General features: G+C 42.2%; 1 protein-coding gene across 1 annotated transcript; it reads right to left on the minus strand.

The window, feature by feature from the left end:
• Positions 1 to 4,815: 4,815 nt before the first annotated feature.
• On the minus strand, positions 4,816 to 9,897 carry LOC109157540 (mitogen-activated protein kinase kinase kinase YODA-like). The gene is made up of 11 exons (XM_019305396.1): positions 9,343 to 9,897; positions 8,578 to 8,913; positions 8,394 to 8,481; positions 8,196 to 8,258; positions 7,916 to 8,076; positions 7,756 to 7,831; positions 6,606 to 6,665; positions 6,417 to 6,524; positions 5,821 to 6,057; positions 5,570 to 5,679; positions 4,816 to 5,457 (listed from the first exon to the last, which is right to left on the minus strand). The coding sequence occupies exons 1-11, from the start codon at positions 9,729 to 9,731 to the stop codon at positions 5,172 to 5,174; spliced, it is 1,914 nt and encodes a 637-aa protein (XP_019160941.1). The 5' UTR covers positions 9,732 to 9,897; the 3' UTR covers positions 4,816 to 5,171.
• Between the last annotated feature and the right edge of the window lie 13,893 nt (positions 9,898 to 23,790).

The following is a 23,790-nucleotide window of genomic DNA, read 5'->3' on the forward strand; positions in this document are numbered from 1 at the left end:
TCTTTTGTAACAAGGAACACTTGTTCTGTGGAGGTTTCTTAGAGTCACAATGACTCGCTTTCTTTTTTTCTTTCTCTTGAGTCTCTGGACTCACTTTCTTTCTTTACTCGTGGGCGAGGTAGGAACTTCACCATTGTGTGAACGGACCTATCCGGGCTCGGCATCAAGCCGACCTAATACTCATCTCGCCCACAGAACCAATCTCGTGGTTCTTTTCTCAAAACTCTATGGAATCAGGTATCGAACTATCAGTGTGCATACCCCCTGACTAGGATTCCAAGCCTGGCGGGCAGTTTCCAACCTAGTAACGTGGGAATACGCCTCGTTACTTCATATCGGAATCGCAATATCCGTTTATTTCTTTACTTTCTCTTTTCAATGTTTTGTCAGTTATATCCGATCTTATCTCTTTTCTTCCGAAAGGACATAGTCCTAACGGGCCTCCAAAACCTCAGAATACTCACACTAGGTACATATATAACTCATGCGAAAACTTTACTTATGCAGTCTCGTGCACTTAGCTTCTCAACAAATCAACTTTTCTCATGAAATGGAAATCAAATATCATGCAACTTCTCAATGCAACTAGATACAGATTTTTCCAAAATAGATATAGGTTTTTGAAAGAATACTTAGGCTTCCACTAAGCCACTTATTCACTTTAAAACATGATATGCTCAAATATGCACTTTTCTATAAGAAATGCTTCAATTTCACTTTCACTGTAAATTCTCAACAAATGTCAAAACATGCCTCTAACTCATTACTTAGCAAATCCTCTTAGTAAACACTTAGCAAGTATTTAACATGCTCTTGAACTCAAAATACTTAACATAAACCCATTCTCCGTAATTTAGCATTCAATAAAACATGCTCTGTACACTTTCATATTTCTAGCACTTTGGCAGACAACTCAACAAGTCATAATAGCCCTTTAAACATGCTTATCTAGTAACACTTATCAAATAATGTACATGCTTCTTAGTTAGACTAACAAATAATTACCCTGTTTTTTAACCAAGTAGCTAAGTCAGAAACTTCAAATTCTCGTTCACTGTAAACATACTCAGAATAATCCAAAGCATTCAATTTCACAATTTCTCTTGTATATTACTCATTTCTACTCCAAAATCAACGAAATCAAATTCTACGCATGCGTCGTGATAGTCTCGAGTGTCTGAGCCTCAAGGACCCACGAGTCCCGGTCCGAACGATACGTAGCTGAGCCACAAAGGGGCCCGGCTACTACACAGCGTAAACTAGCGGAGCTTGCGGCGGGGCTTGAGAAGGTCTGCCGCTTGACTCCGCTAAGACACGGCTTAGGGTCAAGGCCCTTGCCATGGGCCATGCCCTGAGGCCACCTCTTCACGGGGCTGGCCAACGACTCCTTCCTAGGGCCGTTGGTTAGGCCCGTGAACCTGTCTGTGCACATTGTCTTGTGAACTAGATAGTTTTCTTTCACCTGCAAAAATATTTTCAAGCATTCTAACACTTCCAAAATCTCAACAACACATCAAAGATCAACAATAGATCACTTAATAGCTCAAACACAACAATAATCTAGCATTTCTTAAGCATTTCAACCAAAAACAAGACTTCACAGAGTCTAAAAATAAGCTTTGGGAGTCCATGGAGTTATACCTTTGTAGCTTCTTCTTTCTTGTATGGATTCCACCTTCTTCCCAACTCAAACACTACCCCCTTCACCACCTAAACACCTCATCAAACCAAGCAACAAAACTTAGGAAGAGAGCCTCAGAGATAAGGAGTAAATGAATGAAAGCTAGAAGGGAAAATGGAGGAATGGATGATAAAGAAGGTTGGAAACCTTACTATGCTTTCTTCTTGTTCTTGCAGAGCTCAATGTTTGTGAAGCCAAGAATGGAATCAGGAGGAAATGGGAGTTCACTATTCCTTTTATATGGGTTCAAAACCTTAGGAGAATCTCTCATGATTGGTGGATGGCAAAAGGGTAAATTAGTGTTTGTTCCAAAAGTATCAGGCAAAGTTTTTTTGAGGAAAGTGGTTCACCATGCTTCATGAACCATGGTCTAGAATCAAGATTTAAAATAGTTTGGGGTTAAAGATGAATTTTCTCAAAAAATGATTTTTAGATGAACACTTGATTTAGGCTTCTCAGATTTCTCTCGGTTCCACTCATAATACTTTTTCAGTTCAAAACTTGGTACTCAATGTACCCGGAAATTTAGGATTGTTGGAAGTAGAAAAATCTCGGTGTTGAATTTATTTAAAAAGTTTCTCAAAATAATTTATTCAATCACCGTGTTTATCGTAAAAATTTTTGTAAGAGTGAAAAATGGCAATTTGAAATTTCTTAAAATCGAATTTAGAAAATTAAATTTTGAGTTGTCATAGGTAAGGAGAAGGAAAGAAGTGGCTGATTGTAGGGCTGAACAAGAGGAAAATGACGTCGCATGTAAAGGAGTTAAAGCCATTGAATAAATTACTCCGACGACGTCGTTTTAGACATAGCAGTAATGAATCTAATAACTTGGACGACGTCGTTCTATTTAAAACATTAGAAGCTGTTGGCCAGACTTACGACGGCGTCGTTTCGGACGACTTCAGACCATCCCTTCCAGCAGGCTTAGCCGTTGTGATCCGGGAATATAGGAGGCTATTGTTGCTTTCTGCATTTAAATTGGTAGATTGGAGTATGTTGGATTTTATGCTAAATAATAAAGTCAATTTTCCCTTTATCTTTCTTCTTCTCTCCTTAACCCTAATTTCTTCCCTATACTCTGTCAAAACTTCTATCGATTGGTGAAGGGCATAGCATCGTGATGGCTATTTGACACTCTTTAGGGTATGCTTTAATGGTTTTAGTTTTCTTGCCCTTGTACTGATTTTTTTTTCTTTTTCTGGAATCTATATAGAAATTATTAATTATTAATATATTAGTACTATTAATATTAATATTATTAATAATATTATATTATTATTATTATTAAACATAATCCTGTGGTTTTTGGTATTGTGGATGATTCTGGAAATACTAATAATAGTGTACCTTTTTTTAAATGCTACTGGCTCTATTACAATGTAGTATCTGTTCATACTTTCTCAACCTACTGAAACACAAAGAACCAATAACACCTTCACTGAGGCTCAAACTCACAATCTTTCAAATGGAAGTCCAACCCGGATACCATTAGACCACATAGTCTTGGTAATAATAATAGTATAACTTTTTTTTTTTTTGAAAATAATAATAATAGTGTAACTTAGTTTTTGTTTTTATTTATTTTGAGTCAAATGATTGGTAATTTGCTAAAAATGCTTATTGCATAAAAAAAATAAAAATAAATAAATAAATAAAAAAGATTAGGGAAACAAATACAATGTTAAAATGTTTTATGTAGTTTCTGTAAATGCAAAAACATTCATTCAATGTTGAAAGTTTATTTCATAGGTTAGTATATAACTCCAATATTGCGGGGTGTTTAGTAAATAGTTGTTAACTGATTGGGTTAGTGAGTTTGACTAGTTGATAGCATTAGATGATTAGCTAATTGGGTTAGTGAATTTGACTAGTTGATAGCATTAGATGATTGTAGAAAAGTGTTTAGTAAATTAATTGTTAATTGATAGTGATTACATGTAAAATGACTTTCTCAAAAAACTTATTGAAAAAACTATTTTGAATATCTTTTTGAATTTTTGAATTTTGAAATAATAAGTTGTTACAAAAGTTAATTAATCAAACACACATATTAATTATTTAACCAAATCAAACAACTAACCGTGATCAAATAAGTCAAAATTGACTAATAAACTAAGTATATGATCAAACAAGGCTTATGTTTATTTTTCTTGCATATTAATGTTATCTGAGTTTGAGTAGCAATGGATTGTCATAGTGTGGAGTTAGCTGCTTCTTCCTTGGGGTTGAGGCTTGATACTCATCATATTTGTAATGGGAGGGAGTTACTTGACGGAGTCGCATGAAACCTTTATCAACCCGGCCAGTCAATCACTGTTGGATCCAACACTCCTCCTCCGCACACAATTTATCCGTCAATCAAGCTTGTCAACACAATTTTCACGCTATTTTTCTTTCTTTTACTTTACATCGCAAATTATGCCCTAAAACGTGTTTACCATTACTAGTCCTAATTGTGTCGTTTTTACAAAAAAAAAAAAAATAGTTAATGTGATGTTAACGGCATTTTGCATTTTATGTTCAGATTATGAATTTACATTTATTAAATTATTATATGAATTTTCTGTTATGAAATTATAAATTTACAGTATGTAATTATGAATTTTCTGTAAATTTATAATCTCATAACAGAAAATTTATAATCACATAACAGATATTATGAATTTTCTGTTGTGAGATGATGAATTTATATTTATTAAATTATGAATGTTCTGTTATGAGATTATAAATTTATATTTATTAAATTATGAATTTTCTGTTATGAAATTAAGAATTTACAGGTATATAATTATGAATTTTCTGTAAATTTATAATCTCATTACAGAAAATTCATAATCTCATAACAAAAAATTCATAATTTTATAACAGAAAATTTATAATTTCATAAAAGAATATTCATAATTGCATACTTGCACATTCATAAATCTATGCCTACACATTCATAATTTATGAGTGTTGAAGAAGCTTGCGCAAAGAGGAAGTGAAACCGCAAAATGTGAAAATTAAGAAAAAAAATCACGCGCTTTTAATTTTAAAAAAAAAAAGACGGTTCCATGGCATAACGATTGACTTTACATGACACTCATTCTTTGTTGGGCCCGTGATCCTACTTATGCAAGACTTGCAGAAAATTAAAGATCAAGGAGATATAGGACCTTCCTTTCAAGTCTATATATAATAATAATATAATATAGAGGTGTCATCTTTCATTTACATTTCAGAGAAGAAAAAGTATAATTTACATACACAATACAATTATTATATAATATATACCCAAGATAGTAGCCAGTGGGATGGTGAATTGCTGCAACTGAAGAAGACTGATCTGATCATCCAAAATTGCCCACTCACCAACAAACAAGAGGGGAAAACACAGCAGTAGTTAGTTAGAAGTACCCTGAATCGAATGCAACATTGCAGTTGATTCGTTGCGCTTCAAACTGTAGTGGCAATCTTGGTTGGATCAGAGGATGGAAAGTTTTCCTAACTAGAGAATGGGCATTGTTCTTGTTGAAGATCTACCAGGTGTTTGTGTTCTATATTGAGGAATATCAAGCCATGGATCCAGTGTGTTCCTTGTGTTGACTCTTGCTGCAAAGGTTGAGGAGTAGTCGGGATGGTTGTTTCCAAATTGGGTGGTGGCGAAAGGATGATAAGATGATGGGTTTGGAGGAGAAAGATAACAGCTCCTGCGTGCTTCTTCACTATGTCGTCTTAGAGGACTTGAACATGGTGATACAGGCAATGAAGACGTAATGGTTTTTGCATTGTCTCTGTAGTGTTGGTAAACAGAAAGTTGGGGCAAACACAAAAATAGACAGACAGTTGAGAGATTATTATTCACACTGAATCTGAAATATTATCAAAATTGTTTCTATGCATTACCTTGAACTAATCATGGGTCTAAACACATTTACCATGTGGTTCACTGCGTAGTCTCCATCAAGAGAAGCAAAATTTCTTTGGCTAGGATGCAGCAGCTCCAGGGCCGCCGGCTGTGAAAAGCAAATCCAAATAACAACTCATCTCAAAGGGGTTTGTTGTAAAGCAACACAGTGCAATGACTTCTCTAGAACAAACTCTAGAAGTAAACCACAAATGTTACTCACTAAAAATTAAAAAGTTGATATTATTACCGGTGTACAGCTCCCATCAAAGCTCCGAGGTTGTACTTCATTGATTACATTACGATGGGCAACTTTTGATGTGTTTTGGTCTTTAATGAAAGGGTGATCCAGAAGTTGTGATGCTGTGGGTCGTGCTGATGGCTCTCGCTGCAAGCATAGCCTTATAAAACTTTTTGCTTCACTGGACAGGTGATCAGGAATCGCAGGCATATCTTTGCTGTTTCCAATCTTAAATATTGCAGCAACCTATTAGAGACAAGACCATCAAAAGGATTTTAAATATATTCTGGGGCTAACAGCAAAAGATGTGTTTATGTTGAGCATATAACCAATGCAATCTAACTATCAGCTTAGGCTTTTAATTGAGATGGAGCACATGCTTCAATTTGGTATCAGAGCCAGACCAAAGGTCATGGGTTCGAATCTCTACATCACCCGATAAGCGACTACAGTCCACGTGTTGCTTGGAACCCACCGCACACGTGAGGGGGGTGTTGAGCATATAACCAGTGCAATCTAACTATCAGCTTAGGCTTTTAGTTAAGATGGAGCACATGCTTCAATTGTTTAGCATTCTGATTTCTGAATACACGTTTAAATATTACCCCTTCATACTGACTCCAAGGCGGCTTTGATGTTGCCATTTCAAGAATTGTACAGCCCAAACTCCATATATCTACTGCAAGGTTATAGCCATTTGTATTCATCACCACCTAAAAATACATGCTTCAATGAGTCTGAAACTTTAAAGGAACTAACTAACAAAGTTGAAGTGAGAGAGAAAAGAGAGATACCTCGGGTGCCATCCAATAGGGACTTCCTTTGAAAGATAGCATTGAAGAACACGAAGTAATCTGGTTAGAAACCAAGCAACATGAGAAATTGTCAATGCAGTGACATCAAGAATAGATATGGACCCTGTTTGGGTAAAGATTTTTTCGAAGAACTTTTAGCTGTTTGACCATGTCAAAAACGCTATTGTGTGTTTGGTAGACAACTTTTTTAATTAGCTGCTAGAGTCCTAAAAAAATAATCAGAAGAGCTTTATGGATTGCAAATGTAAATAACAACCCTATCCCTCCACAATAACTGCACATTATTTCTTCACTTGCACCAATACCATTCTTCACATATTCCTTGCGTCTTCAATGTATATTTTTTAATAAAAGTAATTCTTGCTGTTGTTTTTATTTTGACGGGTGATGTTCAAATAATAAGTTTCACTTATTAATTTTAGAACATTATAAAAAGAAAGATACTATTCATATTTATTTAAATGTATTTTTATAAACTAAATATGTAAAAGTCTAGAAGCAGCTATCTAAAAAGAATACTTAACAAATAACAATAATAAAACAAATTCATGTCATTATATTTCATTTTACAAATTCTAGAAGTTAACAACCAATGACTATATACTAATTTTACTACAACAACTAACGCAATCAGCTAATACAATGTGCTAGCAACTAATGATACAAGCAGCCATAAGTTAAGGACTTATACAATTAGCGAACAACTAATACCATAAGCTAAAAATTAATATGGAGTACTAGAAAAACAAAAGGAGAAAAAATGGAATTCATGACATCTCCTTTTGCTCATTGTTTTGTCCTCTTATTGCTTCAAACATGTATTGCTGCTTTTTGAATTATAATAATAACAATGGAAACTTCAAAATCTTATGAGCTGTAGTCTCAATACTTAAAATAAGTTTGACCAGGTTGCACAAGTGATGCTTGGCTTGGAAGAGAAAAGAGGAAAATTGCAACCTGTCCTTTAGCCCAATAGCTTTCACCGAGTATAAACCATATCTTCCTAGAGTGATATTCGTCTTTAGAAACCCAAGTGTTAAAATTAGTTGAACAGCATTTTTGACTAACTACAGTAACATATAATTGCATAACGTAAAACAATACCCAAAAAAGTTAAGTTGACACCTACATGTTTTGCCATGCCAAAATCTGCAAGCTTGATTTCACCATTGGGATCTACTAATATATTTGCTCCTTTAATATCCCTGCAGAAATGATGTCTTTAACCACACTGCTATTTTTTGAAGACAAGCAACTTAGTTATCATGACTTCAATGATAAGTAATTACCTATGCACAGTATTTCTTGCATGCAAGTAGGCAAGGCCAGATAGAATTTGCCTAACATAATTTTGGATAACAGCCTCCTTAAATGGCCCATATTCTTGCAACAATTTATGGATGGAACCCCCAGAGACATACTCCAAGTAAACTGAGAGTGTTTCTTCACCCTAAGGGCAAATAACAAAGAAATGTTATTTGACAGGACTTTGTATTCAGCAGATTTGGCAATTATACACAATTATTCTTAATGTGCAATTCTCCACTCTAGTGTAACTAATTCTGGTACCAGTTCACTTCCATAGTATTGAACAATGCTTGGATGCAAAAATTGACTGAGCAAAGTGATCTCCTGTAAGAAAAAGAAAAGAAGGTTAGATTCGTCAGGAATATATTTGGGAAACAATGAAACACAAAAAGCAGTTTAAATGAAAAAAGATTTCAAGAAAGCATATTGAGGGAACTAAGCAAAAGAAATAAGTGAAACCTGGTTCAATTGCTTGAGGCATTCTTTGGATGTCTGATCATCTGCAGCAACTCGGACTTCTTTTATTGCACACATTTGCCCATTCTCACTGCAAATTTTGATAAAAGTAGGTCCTCTTCAATTGCTATACTACCATCCAAAATCCAAAATTGGCTAAAAGAGATGAAAACAAATGCATCAACACCTGTTGAATCCAAGATAAACATGGCCAAATGTGCCTCTTCCCAAAAGCCTTCCTTTCTTCCATTTTGACAAATTACCATTTGAACCTTCAGCAAAAAAAGTTCTTGGATTTGACAAAGCAGAAGAGGGGCTGGTTGGAGAACCTGGTATAAGAGTGGGAGAGGCAGGTGGAAGAGGCAACCGATGGCATTCACTCTTCCATTCATCCATCCTTCCTGTTGGAGAATCCAAATTAGCACCTCCACAATGGGGGTGTCGAGGTGAAGAATTAGTTGTAGGAGCTCTTGAACGGACAGGGCTTTGTGAAACTGGACTCTGCTTGTTATCTCCAACTCCTCTGCCATAAAGTAGAAATAATTTTTCTACAGTTAAGCTAAGCTAGGTGGGTGGGTTCAGTTTCAGCATAGAAACATGGTTAACACCATTATTACCACCGAGAACGGGAAAAATGAAAATTAAGAAAGACCAAAAAAAAAAAGTAATCACTTACCCCTTCCCCAAAAACCCAAAACCACCATTTGACCAACCAAAGCAAAAGAAGAAAAATACAGAGAACCATTTAAGATAGAGATTGTTTAAAAAAAATTCAAATACTAGTGAAATCAAAGAAAAATAAAAATTGGGAAAAAATATATGTAATGAATTTAGGCAACTATTAAGTCAACCTGCATCAATCATGTCTGCGTCCTGGAAAAAAAAAAAAAAAACTGTGCAAAAAGTAGTGTTCCAAGATCGAAACTTTACTGATAACCGAACAAGAACAAACCTTAAAGAGGTGAATTGAACACGATCGATGCGGTTATGATCATCACATGAAGCAGAAGAGCTAACACTCGATCCTGAGTCAGACCCGGATCCGAACCCGAACCCTAACCCAAGATCATTTCCAAAAGAAGACACGGACGGCTGCGGCAGCGGAAGCCCTTTGTCCATAAAAGCAGAAGCAGAACCCGAAGAACCTCGGGCGCTAGAAAAATCTCTGCTGGTTCTGGGTGAATTCCTCGCGTCCACCATTCCTGATACCTCACCGAGGCTCCTTGGTCTATCGCTTCTGTCAATCCTTTCATTCTTGACGCTACTCGGAGATTTGGGGGAATTGAGCTGTGGGTCGTTCGTGATCTTCTTGGCGGATTTTCTCCCCCACCAACCAGGCATTTTTCATGAGCTAACTGCGAGAACAAAAGTGAATTCTACTTATTTATCAGTCTGTGAGGGGAACGAGGATATAGGGATATGGGAAGAGAAGAAGAAGAGAATGAGAGAGATAGACCAAGTCCAAAAGAAGGGTAACAGGATGAAGAATTTATAGAGTATGAGAGAAAGTGGGGTGGGGAGGCTACTGTTATGTACAGCTCAGCTACTTGGGGTCGGCGGGCTGTGGCCTGTGGTTCAATTAAAATTTTAATTAATTTTTTAGTGTAGCTAAATTTGGAGACATGAAAATGTGATCTAATTTGAAGCCGAATAAAAATTACGAGGGAGGCAATTAATATTTACAGTAACCATGAATATAAGTTGGTCAGATGCTACTTCATAACGACAAAATTTTTAAGTTCAACTTTTAATGTGAATGTCTTTTTTAATTTAAATTAAATCAATCACTTATGAATAACCTAAATTAATTTATTTTATTATAATCTTTTGATAACTATTATCATAAGATAAATTTATTTAGTATAGACTCTCAAATAGTAATTACGTATTTTATTATTAAAAAATAAAAGATAATTACTCTTTACGTACTACAGTACCAGTCGTTATATCATAGACCGCGGTCAAAAACGGCGTCGTTTCTTTAAATAAAGAAACGGCCTGCCGTTATAGTTAACGGAGTCCGCTTGTTTGGTGTATTAAACACCAACTGACACTACAGTATATCTAAACCGACACTGCAGTTATATCAAAATGATACTGTAGTTATAGTGAAATGAAACTGCAGTGTATATAAAATGAAACTAAATAACATTTCACATATTTGAGTGTATATTGTACAATGAAGCTGTAATTATATCAAAATAATCATGTAGTTGTGTTTTAATGAAACTATAGTGTATATAAAATAAAATTAAATAACATTTTCACATATTTGAATCTATAAATATCGAATGAAACTATAGTTATATTGAAATGAAACTGTAGTTGTGTTGAAATGACACTGCAGTGTATACAAAATGACACTGAAGAACAGGGTTACTTTTTGCAAAAGGGTGCAAAACGGCAGAAAACAAACACGGTTTATTTTCATTTAAAAAAAAAAAAAACGCGCGGTGTATGATATAATTTGCCCTACAATACATGCCAAATGATTTGTTGTGGGCAAGGAATTAAAATCATGTGATTTGTTTTAAAATTTCTAAATAATGGGCCCAATAGGATTAGAGCAAACTTATTAGTCTCGAATTTTATTTGGTTTTTACATCAATGAATAGGAGAGAGAATATGGGAGAGAAAATCAAAAAACAAAAAGGAACTAACGCGCCTAGCGGGTGCGTGGAGTGCACACACCTGATTGGGCGTTTCTGGTGCGTCTCACACTTTCACTCTCACAAGCATCAGAAATAGTGTTTTTACTTTTTGGTGGAGCTCACTGTGAAGGCAAAAAAACCAACACTTCATAAACATCCCAAACATTTTCTCTCTCATCTTTCTCTCTCTTCCATTTCATATTAGACCCCACAAAAGTCAATAAAAAAATCATCTAATGTTCTTAATTTAGGAAAATACTATATGTACTTTCATTCTCTAGTCCCAACTTTTACTACCGCACTTAAAATTTTGACATAAACATATTTATAGGGGCTTATATGAAGAAAATAGTTTATCAATGTCCGTTACATTAATGAGTAAATTTGACAAAGTAAGATTTAAAAGTAATGTACTAAAACTCATTAATCTCCATATATTCTCTATATATAATATAGCGGAATCAAGGTGAAAAAATTTTCCCTCCATTTGGTGCATTTGAGAGTTATGGAATATCAAGGGTTTAGGAACTTCATAATCATCATAAATAATTAAATAAAGATGAAAGAAAATCAAAGTGAATAATAATATAAAAAAGAGTTTAGTGGAGTAGGGAGTAATTCACAAAATTAATTTGAGTAATAATTGTTGCTCCATAATTGAAAATTAACATTGCAATACTTATGTTTCTAAGAGCATCCCCATTAAGGCATTGTTCACGGTCTTTTAGGAAAAAATGGCAACTTAAAAGAGAGAGATGGAGGAGAGAGAAGAAGTAGTGTACTCCTGCAAAGACTCAAGTTTTTTCAGAGTTTGTGGGTCTCACCAAGAGAGAAAATGAAGTTTGCGGGTCAATTTTTTTTTTCAGCTTTGTTGTTTTTTTTTTCTTTTTCTTTTTTCACATATTTTTCTCTCTCCTCTATCTTATTTGTCATCTAAAAACTTGTGCTAAAAAACTTATCTATTGAGGATGCCCATATAAGCATTTACTATCTCCACACCAATTGCAAATGACATCAGCAAAGTACGAATGCATTAATTGTGTTCACATTTACTGCAATAAATAAAACATTCTTACAAATTTCAATAACCACATGTTTCAATATTTACATGAACCTCTACACCTACTTCAACATTATAAATAAGTCACCATTCACAACCAATATAATACTACAATTATGTTTTTGTCGTGGTTGGAATTAGGAGGATGATCGTGACTAGAATAGGGAGAAGAATATTTTTGGGAGCTTAGATCTCCTATAGAGTTTTATACCGTGTGATCTAGGAAAGATGAATATTTCTGGGAGCGGAAAAACTCAGATAAGTTTTTCTGTTTTCACGGCCATTAATTTCTTTGCTAATTTAGAGTATGTCAAAAATTTAATTGATAAATTTATTAAATTAATAATAGTATGTGCATCACACTAGACAATTAGTAGTTGAAGTAAACAAGCGGGCCACGTTGGACGAGGATGAACATTTGGTGGGAAGCTATATAGTTGGAATGTTTAGCTTCACACGTGGAGGAGATGAGTGGTAAACTGGTGAGAATTAGGAGAAGCAAGCCAAATTAAAATTTTCCAACATAACTATGTTCATATTATCCTCAAATAAAAAGAACGCCACGTCGGTCATTCATATACTTGCATACCAATTCTACAATGCCTTTATCTTTAATACTCCGTATCTTGTTTGTTAAAAAGAAGATAACAATCTTGTTACGGAGAGCTTTCTAGCTTTTTTATATTGCTGAAATATATCATATTGTTCTTCCATATTTACAAAAGACACCAAAATTAATGCATCATAAAAAATTCATTTTATGTTATGGAATTTTTTACAATGTCAAACAACATTGATATCTCGTATTACATGGCAGTGCTAGATAATATTGGTTATGGTTTCTAATCGTACTCAAAATTAGTGGCAGATTCATAAATTTTATTCAGTGGGGCGAAACATTATAACAAAAAGGATAGCTTAAAAAAATGAAACAGTTAAGAAGTTAGCCATAAATATTGTTAGATATGAGCACAAAATAAAAAATATTTATAGCAAAATATGAAACACTATTAATTTAATAAAAATAATTCTAATAAAAAACACATAAATTACACACCTTATTATGAGTAGAAAATACATTATAAATTACACATCTGTAGTTAGTCATAAATATTGTTAAATATGAGCTCAAAATAAAAAAAAAAATATTTATAACAAAATATAAAATATAATTAATTTGATAAAATAATTCTAATAGAAAACACATTATAAATTACACATCTTATTATTAATAGAAAACACATTATAAATTACACATCTTATTATTGATATAAAAGTATATACATATTGGTAGGGAATACCCGACCGACATGCCTTCGTCCGTTTCTTCTTGTTTATACAGGTTACAGGTCGGATTTCTCAAGAAGAACCCGGTCGGTTCTCGACCGGGCATTACCCGACCGGCGTTGTCGACCACCGAGCGGTAGCCCTTAGCGAGAGAGCTGAGAAGATGCACGTGGCGGCGCTATGTGTTGACAGGCAGGGCACCCGGGAGGACGAGACGTGGTTGCTACGTGGGCGACATGCCGGATGACCGGACTTGTGTCTCCGGCCCAGCGGCTATAAATACCCGCGATTGCAACACTGTGAGGGACTTTTGGACGATCGACAGGCTGTTATCAGAGCATCCCGACCGCAGTCAGCCGGTACTCGGAACAGCTATTTAGATTGTACTTAGGGCCTTCACTTGATCAATAAAAGGCGTTTGTTTGCTTTAATTGGTCTTCCTTATTTAATTACCGCATTACGTGGCAATTAGTACTATCATTTTGGCGTCGTCCGTGGGGACTCGTGCACGAAAGTTACTTCTTGACGAGCACCCGTCCTTCCTATCACAATGTATCCATACGCATACGACTTGTTCCGTGACGATCAAGCGGATGCGGCGAGCTCATCCGATCACCAGCCGACCCAGTATCAAGGTCAGACAGTCGACCTCAATCTCAACCTCTCACCACCCCATCCAGCATCTCAGTATCCGGCCCCCCAACAGCTGGTCAACTACATCCAGTCGGGATATCCAACACCCGGTCCGCAGTCCCAGTTCCCCGAGCAGTATCCTTACCCGATCCCACCTCCTCCATATAGGTACTGGCCCGCTCAGCCGATGTTCTACACACCAACGGTCGGTTATCCACCCTACACGCCTGTGTACACGGCTCCAGTCGCCGCCCCTCCAGTATACCCAACTGTTCATGTAGAGCCGCAGCATCAGCCCACTTCCCGGGCTCGACGCTCGGCTCGTTCGCGGTTGGGGTCGGGGGGTGCTGATGCGATGGAGGTACCACGACAGGCCCCAGAAGCACAACCGGAGGTTCCGGCCCAAGCGGAGAACCCCGAAGAGGTCAACCGGGCGGTAGCTTTCGACCGTCTCCGACCGGCGATGCGACAACGTCTAGGACCACAGGACCCGAGCCGGCAACCGGGAGATGTACAGATGCAAGAGGCCATCCAGGAGGCTTCATCCGGGCACAGTGGGTCGAGATCTCACCGTCGACGACGCGCTTGGGAGTCAACCCAAGCCCAGACGGTCGAGCTCAACGAGACCCGAGGACTGCTCTATAACCTCTAGGCGGAGTTTGCTCGATTCCGTAACGAGCATCCTGTGAGACCCCCGATCGACCAGTCGTCCTTGTTGAGGACACCCTTTACAGCGGAGATAATGGCCCAGCCATACCCGCTCGACCTGAAAGTCTCGGGGGAGAAGAGTTATGATGGTCGTACGGACCCTGAGGTCCACGTCAATGATTACTACGGCAACATGATGATGAAGGGCGTGAAAGACGCCGTGATGTGTCAGGGCTTTCTATTCCACGCTCACCGGTCGGGCGGCGGAATGGTTCCGAACATTGCAGCCGGGCTCTATTGCTGATTTCAATGCCCTGGCGATCAAGTTCGTGAGAAAGTTCATCACCTCCAAGGTGGTGAGGAAGCTGTACATGTATCTGGAAAAGGACAAGTAGCTCGAAGGGGAGAGCTTGACCGATTTCCTTATCAAGTGGAAGGCAGCGGTCGGGGGAAGTCGAGCCAATGGACGATGTGACCGCCACCCACATGCTCCACATTTCTCTCCGGGCGGGATATCTCTATCAGGATTTCATCCTTCACCCCCCAGCCACATATGAAGAGGCCCTTCGAAGGGTCACAGATTACGCCAACGCCGGCGAGGCGAACGCCGTGAAACGCTCGCAGGAGGTCGGGTCTTCATCCCGTAAACCGGCCGGCCGGGCGGAACATCGATCGAGCGATGACCATCCCCGATCCCGCACCAGGCCTGGTGAGTTTACGGCCCTAAACCGATCTGCAGCAGAGGCCATGCAGTACGCGCAGTCCTGCAATCTCATCAAACTCCCCCATCCCGATCAAGACGGCCCAGACAAGAATAAGCATTGTGCTTATCATCGTTGTGCCGGGCATGACACTGAGGAGTGTACCCACTTGCGCCAACTATTGGAAGATCTTCTCAACCGTGGCAAGTTGGACAAGTGTGTGGGGAAGAGAGAGGAAACAAAGAAGAACACCGATCGGAGGGACAACAGGCGTTCTCATCATCGTTCCGATCGTTCTGATCGTGATGGACGCTCCGATCGATCGGGTCAGGACCGAAGAGATGACCGTCGAGACGACCGACGGGACCCTGACCCCCCATCTAGCAGCCGACCGGCAGGAAAGCCGACCATCCACGTAATCTTTGGTGGATTGAATGACGCTTCCCGACCGAGGGATAATTGCCCGGTCGCTGTTGTAGATTCCCGAGACACCGGGAAAAGACAAAGAATGGAGCCCATAACCTTCTCCCTCGAAGATCAACCCAGCAGCGGTGACCACGGCATGGAGGCACTCGTGGTCACGATTGACGTGAAAGGGACGGACGTCCAGAGGGTTATGGTAGACACTGGGAGCAGTGTCAACGTCCTTTATTTGGACGTTGTAACACCCCGTGTTACGATCCCTAAAACCAATTAAATCATTTAAATAATCACCTACGAGAAAGAATTAAATCACAACAATTAATTAGGAAAGGCCCACCATAGTCCATGGGCCCTTATCCCTAAACCCAATCCTTAGTCCTAAAATGAATAGAGTTAGCAAACCTATAGTAATTAGGCCCTAAGTAAGACTCTTAGATATATAAATAGGGAACATAAGGAGGCACCTAGAATCCCCACCACAATAATCCCTCACCACACAAGAAGTTCCAAGAATTCCCCTAGGAGAAATCAAGAAAGAAGAAAGCTTCAAGAAAGACCCTTCATAGCCAAGGAATTAATTAAGGCTAAGAGGTAACCCATGTCTCAACAAAACCTATTTTCATAGCTATGATTCCCCTCTTAGGATTTCCCCATATTATTGCGTATTGATGATTTGTGATATTATTATTGATGATTGGTGGGATGATTCCATGGGTGATCTTGATGATGAGAGGTTCTTGATAATTATGGTGTTCTTGACGATTATATAACGTTCGTGATAATTATATGATGTTCTTGATGTTCTTAATGATTATATGAGGTTCTGGATAGTTATATGATATTCCTACCGAATCTTGATTTTAGAAGATGAATTGTGTTCTTGTTGATTTAAAAATAATTATAACCCTAGGTTACATCGTGGGATCCGTATGGTATTATTCTTGGTATATTAGGTGGGAATTCGCATGATTGGGTGTTGATTATGTTTAGAAAAGCATGATAGGTCATGTGCCATATGTTTCTTGATTTTGATCCGTTAATCCACGTGTGTTATCAATTGAGTTTGAAAGTGTCTAAGCATGGTTTCGGGTTCCACAAAGGTTCCCGGGGCATTTTTGGTGAAAAAGAGTCAGTGGGGGGTAGGTGGGGTATGGGACCCGCCACATACCCGCGGCCTAATTGGGCAACGCCGGCAGCGGGCAGCCGGCGGGCGGGCAGCTGCCCGCCGAGCACCCGCTGCCCGGAACAGTGCCGCCGTCGGGTGACCCCTCACCCACCGGCTGCCCGCTGGTTTGTACCCAATTTGGGATTTTGGCTTCCCCGTTTGATGTTCCCCCGACCCCCGTGGTGTCCCAACGGACTCCGTCTATCGTGCCTATGTCTAGTTTGATATTTCGGGTACCGTTCGTAGGTTGTATGAATCTTATATATTGCATGCTAGTTGAATTGGTATCCCGTTGACCTAGGTGAAAGAAGTATGAACCCCTTAGGATTATTCTTAGTATGTGAAGGATCACGCATAGGTTTTGTTATACGCTTTCTCCCCCTTCCCAATGTGTTAATGTGGGTTGCATGTGCTTGCTATGTGTTATGTGTGCATGATACCCCAATTCGGTTGCGATCGGATTGGTTATTCCTGAGCTGCGGTTCAGAAGCTGGCTGCGGTCAGATTTACACTCCCGGGCTGCGGTCCACCGTTTGGTTGCGATCAAACGTTTCTACATGAGCTGCGGTTCATATTTCCTGGCTGCGGTCAGATGACATACTCTTGGGCTGCGGTCCACTGTTTGGTTGCGATCAAACTATGATGAGCTGCGGTTCATCGGTCGGTTGCGATCGACCCCTCCGTGTTGCGATACGGGGCAGGGTGCTGCGGGGCCGTGTCAGAGCTATATGCGCTGACCCTCATGTATGGGCATGCGATTGGTCCTGTGGCGCCAACAAAGTGTGCTGTGTGATGAGATATGGATGAGTTGTTGCTATGAGTACCTTGGGGATGTGACTATGGGATTTATACTGGGAATCGTATATGTTGGATTATGGTTATTAATTGTGCTTATCTTACCTGTCTTGCCTGTTGTAAACTGTATATGCTTGGTATAACTGCTGTCTGTGCTTAGCCCTATCTGTTGAGTCGATCCCTGTTTTAAAAGCTAGAGTCTCGTAGGATATATCTTCATGCTTCAAATTGGTTTTCGTATATCTATATATATGACTATATGTATTGTATTTCAACGCGTTGGAGTGGGTTACCAGCATCTCTCGCTGAACAGATATATTTGGCTTTCAGGCACAAACGAGTAGATCACGGGAGCGCGCTAGAAGCTTGGGGCGTAGATTAGATAGTTTTCCCTTTCGGCCTGCGTGCCATGACTTTGTATTGATACTGATTGAGGTTTTATTTAGCCTGTGCACCTGAGTTCTCTAGCTCGGGTGTGGCATAACACCCCGTACTCTTGTATCGTATTTTGGGATTTAATGAGATTCTATCTCCATTATATAAGTTTTAAAAGCCTTAAAAAATCTGGGGTGTTACAGACGTATTTGAAAAGCTTGAGCTCGACAAGCGCGAACTGACTCCGGTCAGTGTACCCTTGTCGGGATTTACCAGGGCTCTAATCTACCCCGAAGGAAAAATTACGCTCCCAGTTGAGATCGACACCCCCCCAAAGTCGATCAAGACCGAGATGGAGTTCGTTGTGGTCAATCTGCACTGCGTCCACAACATCATCTTGGGCCGACCCGCAATCATGAAGATCGGTGGGATAATTTCGATGCCCCACCTGTGCATGAAATTCCCCCCCCCCCAATGGGGTCGGTGTGGTCCGTGGCGATGTCCAATCCGCCTGGAAGTGTTACACCCGAGCGGTCAATAGGCGCGACTCCGGTCCGTCTTCCCGGGTAAACACAATCGCCAAAGAGGTATCCAAAGACCGAAAGGAACAACCCGAGCCTTCCGAGGAAATAGAAGAAGTTCCCCTATCCGAGGACCGACCGGATAGGAAGATTAAGATTGGCTGGGCCCTCACCCTCGAGCTCCGAGCGGAAATCTTGGCAATACTCCGGGAATATGCCGATACCTTTGCATGGGGGCCCGAAGATATGCTCGGGATCGACCGAACGATAATCTGTCACAGGCTAGCCATCGATCCCGCAGCAAAGCCGGTCGTGCACAAGACCCGGCACCTTTCATCCGATCGCCGCGAGTTCGTTAGAGAGGAGGTCAAGAAGATGGCGGCGATAGAGCACATCCGACCAGTGATCTATCCCGAGTGGGTGGCCAATATTGTCCTTGTTCCTAAGCCCCCAGCTTGGAGGATGTGCATTGACTTCACCGACCTCAACAAGGCCTGTCCGCTCGACCCATATCCACTACCGAGTATCCACCAGATGGTCGACGAGATGGCCGGGGTCGAGTTGATGAGCTTCATGGATGCATTCAAGGGATATCATCAAATAATGATGCACCATGAAAACGAGAGCAAAACAGCCTTCGTGACCCCGGACGGGCTATATTGCTACCGAGTGATGCCGTTCGGCCTCCGCAACGCGGGAGCGACCTATCAGAGGATGGTTAATATGCTCTTCGCCGATCTGCTAGACCGAACGATGGAGGCGTATATTAACGATATGCTGGCCAAGAGTCGGGACCGATCCGACCACACTCGGGACCTCCAGGAGTGCTTCCAAATCATGAGGAAGTACCAGTTGAGGCTAAACCCAACCAAGTGCACATTTGCGGTTCAGACCGGGAAATTCCTCGGCTACATGATGACCAAGAGGGGAATCGAGCCCAACCCGGCCAACGTTAAGGCAATTCTAGACATGCAACCACCTTCAACCGTTTGGGAGGTCCAGCAATTAACCGGTCGGTTGGTTGCGCTCAGCCGTTTCCTCTCCAAGTTAGCCGAGCGCGCTTTACCTTTCTTCAAGGTATTGCGTAAAGTCAATGGGTTCGTCTGGGACGACGAGTGTCGAGCGGCTTTCGACGAGCTAAAGGAGTATCTCATGTCACCAATTGTGCTGTCGAAGCCCGAGCTCGGGGAAGAGCTAGACGTATACCTCGCCGTGTCCGATCGAGCAGTAAGCGCAGTATTGTGCCGAACCGATCCGAAAGGGGTCCAGCGACCGATGTACTATGTAAGCCACGCGCTACATGGTCCCGAGCTCCGGTACTCCCGGCTTGAGAAGATCGTCTACACTCTGTACATTGCCGCGAAGAAGTTGGCTCCTACTTCCAGGGTCGAGCAATTCGCGTGTTGACCGATCAGCCGATCGGGCCAGTCCTCCGAACTGCTTCATTATCCGGTCGCCTAGTCAAGTGGGCGTTAATGATGACCCAGTACGCAATTGAATACCGACCAAGACCAGCCATCAAAGGTCAAGCCCTTGCAGATTTCTTGGTCGAGTGCACCGCTTGGGATACCCGACCCCCCGAGGTCGCGAACACTGAGGCCGAGTGGTGGTCACTGGCTACTGATGGGTCGAGCAGTAAGAAAGGGGCAGGAGGAGTGGTAGTCACGAGCCCGGAGGGATTTAAGGTCTACTTCACCCTTATGTATCAGTTCCATCTGACCAACAATGAAGCCGAGTACGAAGCCTTTGTCAACGGCTTGCAGTGTGCTCGAGATTTGGGGGATGAATATATTCGGGCTCAAACGGATTCCGCGCTCGTGGTCGGGCAGGTACTCGGTGATTATGAAGTGAATGGAGAGCGATTGCAACTATACCGAGACCTAGCCATGGAGAAGCTTGCCCTGTTCCGGGGGTACACCGTCCGGCACATACCCCGATTGGATAATGCCGATACGGACATCTTGTCCAAATTGGCCCAAGACGCCCCGGAACATATGTCGAAGATCGCTCGGATTTTAGTGATCCCGAGACACAGTATCCACCGATTGCCGGTCAATCCTATCCAACCGGCCGAAGACAACTGGATCACCGATCTGAAGGAGTTCCTCGAGCACGGTCGGCTCCCAGACGACCCTCAGGGTGCTCGGAAGGCCAAGCTTAGAGCCCCGAGGTTCCAAATCTTAGATGGTCGTCTTTATAGGCGATCGTGTGGAGGCCCTCTTATGCGTTGCTTGACCGCATTTGAGGCCGATCTCGTAATGAAGGAGTTGCACTCGGGCATCTGTTCGTCGCATCAAGGAGGCCAATCCTTAGCTCGTCGAACCATGTTGATCGGATATTATTGGCCGTCCCTCCAGCTGGACTGTGAGAAGCTCGCTCGGGAATGTGAGACGTGCCAACTATTTGCCCGGATGCCCGGACGACCGGCCACCTTTTACCAGCCGGTCACGACTGCCATTCCCTTCGCAAGGTGAGGGGTGGACATTTTAGGACCGTTCCCTCAGCTAACCGGTCGAAGAAAGTTTGTTATTGTCGCCATCGATTACTTTTCCAAATGGATCGAAGTCGAGCCGTTAGCTACGATCACCTCTCAACAGTATGCTCGGTTCTTATGGCGCAATGTGATTTCCCGCTTTGGTGTGCCCGTACATCTCATCAGCGACAACGGCCGCCAATTTGTAAGCCAGTACTTCCAAAATTTCTTGGCCACGATCGAGACAACCCACGTCCGGTCGTCGGTGGCTTACCCGCAGGGAAATGGACAAGTGGAGAACGCCAATCGGACAATCCTGGAAGGTCTGAAGAATAAGCTACACTCGGGCGGTCGTAGTTGGGCCGATGAGTTGCCCTATGTTTTGTGGATTTATCGGACGACCCCGAGAGAAGCAAATTTGGAAACGCCATTCGCCCTTGTCTATGGAGCTGAAGCCCGACTCCCGATTGAGGCATGGATCCCGACCGACCGAGAATGTACATACAATGCAGAGGAGAATGAACACTCGATGGTCGTGGATCTCGATGGGGTCGAGGAAAAGAGAGAGCTAGCCGCTCGGCGTATGGCCGAGTATCAAAAGAGAGTCAAGAGTTCAAAGGATGTCCGGGTAAACCCTCGGTACTTTCAGGTGGGAGATTACGTCTTACGCCGACGAGAAGCCAGTCAACCTTTGGAAGGCGGGAAGCTAGCTCAGAATTGGGAAGGGTCGTACGTCATCAGCGCTGTAGTGCGGCCGGGAACGTACCAGTTGGAGATGACAACCGGTCGAGTGATCGAGGGGACTTGGAATTCCGAGAACCTCGTTATCTTTAGGCATTAGCCTATTTTTTGTAAGTTTTGGGCGAAGTGGGGGCTCGGCCTGCGAGTCGGCCTCGTTCGTCATTTGTTTGTAAATTGTAGATATTTCTTCAACTGCCTGCGAGCGGGAATTCTCAATGTACATACCATCGGTGATTGCTCGACCGTTTACATACGGTGGCCCGATTGGTTTTTTCATTATCTTGGTTAGAAGTAGGGTAATCTGCCTCACCACGCAGCCTCGCTCGGGAACTACCTGATCGAAGTCCAGCGACAACAAAAAGGGCTTCATGCTCTGTTAACACATCTCCCTCAATCGTTACTGATAGGGGTGTGAAATTAGGCTCTAATTGCCGTCAACGAAATGGCTCTAATAGCCAATCATAACTCGACCGGGCGCATACATTGACCGGTCAAACGCGCTCCTCTTCGGCGGACATAAGGGTCACGCCACCGATCGGGAAAGCCAGAGCTACAGCAGAATTCTCCGATCCGTCCAACTTCTTTCCACTATTGCACCCACTCGTGCCTCAAGCGCACAATAGTGTGGGGGCTAGGGTGAAGGAAGTGCTATAGGTCCGTCGCTCGGGAACACCCCGAGCGAAAAGGCCTAATAATTTTCAAAAATCGACAAGGCCAAAAGGTCGGGTAAACCCCGAACGGGTAGGCCATTAACACGTCGATGTCTCGGTCAGAAGGTGCACGATCAGGCCATAAGGCTGCGAGGTCGGGCATTAGACGATCGACATACATACAAGTAAAAGTAAAGCATAAAACAAACACGAGCCGCATAAGATAGACAAAAACAGATTCATTAAATTTTAAAACATGGCTGGTACAAGCTCGGGACCGGGCTCCCGATCTAGTCCACTTAAACAAAAAACGAAGAAGAAATCAAGTCTACTTCTTCGTAGGCTCCACGTCACTCGGTGTGGCGGCAGCAGCCCCGCTCGGCTCGGCCGTCTCCTCCTTCGGGTCAAACGGTGGCGGGCCGGGGTCGGGAATATCCTGAGGAAGCGTGGTCAGGACCGGCTGAAGATCTTCTCCCTCGACCGCTTGCTCCATGATCTTCTGCGTCTTTTCGCGCATCTTCCTCTGGCCAGTTTTGAACGCCCACCGCCCAAACGTCCAGACCAGTTCCTCCCCGACCTTCGTATCCTGGATTGCCCGGAGGAATTTTGTGCCCGACTCGTTGTCCCGGAAGAGGAACTGGGCCAGCTCGCCCGGATTGTTTAGTCGGGCCTTCAGTTCGGCAACCTCCCCGACCGCTTGTTGAGCGACCTTCTCGGAAAGATCCCGATCTTCCCGGCTTTTCTTCAGGTCCTCCTTGGCCTTCGTTAACTCCGCCTGGAGGTCCTTGACTTCTTGTAATCGCCGGTCGGCGACCTTCTTGAGGGCTTCGGCCTCGTTGGCCTGCAGAGCCCGACGTTGGAGAAGCTGGGCCGCTCGGGAGATCTGCAAATGCAAAGTGCGATCGAAGTCAGCCCGAGTGAGACTACTTACATATAAAGACGAGAGGACGGAAGTGTCTTACTTCTGCCAGGTCTTAGCCGATATTCTCGGCCACCTGGGTCGGTGTGAGCTTGCTTAGATCCTCCTTGACCGGCCCGGCGTTGCCGATCCGGGCGAGAATAGACGAGCCGCCCTTAGTGCCCCCGGCCCGACGTTGCCGATCCGGGCGAGAATAGACGAGCCGCCCTTAGTGCCCCCGGCCGGCGGGCTCGGGCTGTGTTGCTCTCTACGGCGCTTCAGGGCGCCGCTCTCAGCCACTCCTTTTGTCCGGCACCTTCTCCTTGCCCTTGGGGACAGCCACCCGGGCAACGAGGACATCGGACGCGTCGACTACATA

Source organism: Ipomoea nil, unplaced genomic scaffold, assembly GCF_001879475.1.
Source record: "Ipomoea nil cultivar Tokyo-kokei standard unplaced genomic scaffold, Asagao_1.1 scaffold2783, whole genome shotgun sequence".
Taxonomy (NCBI): Eukaryota; Viridiplantae; Streptophyta; class Magnoliopsida; order Solanales; family Convolvulaceae; genus Ipomoea; species Ipomoea nil.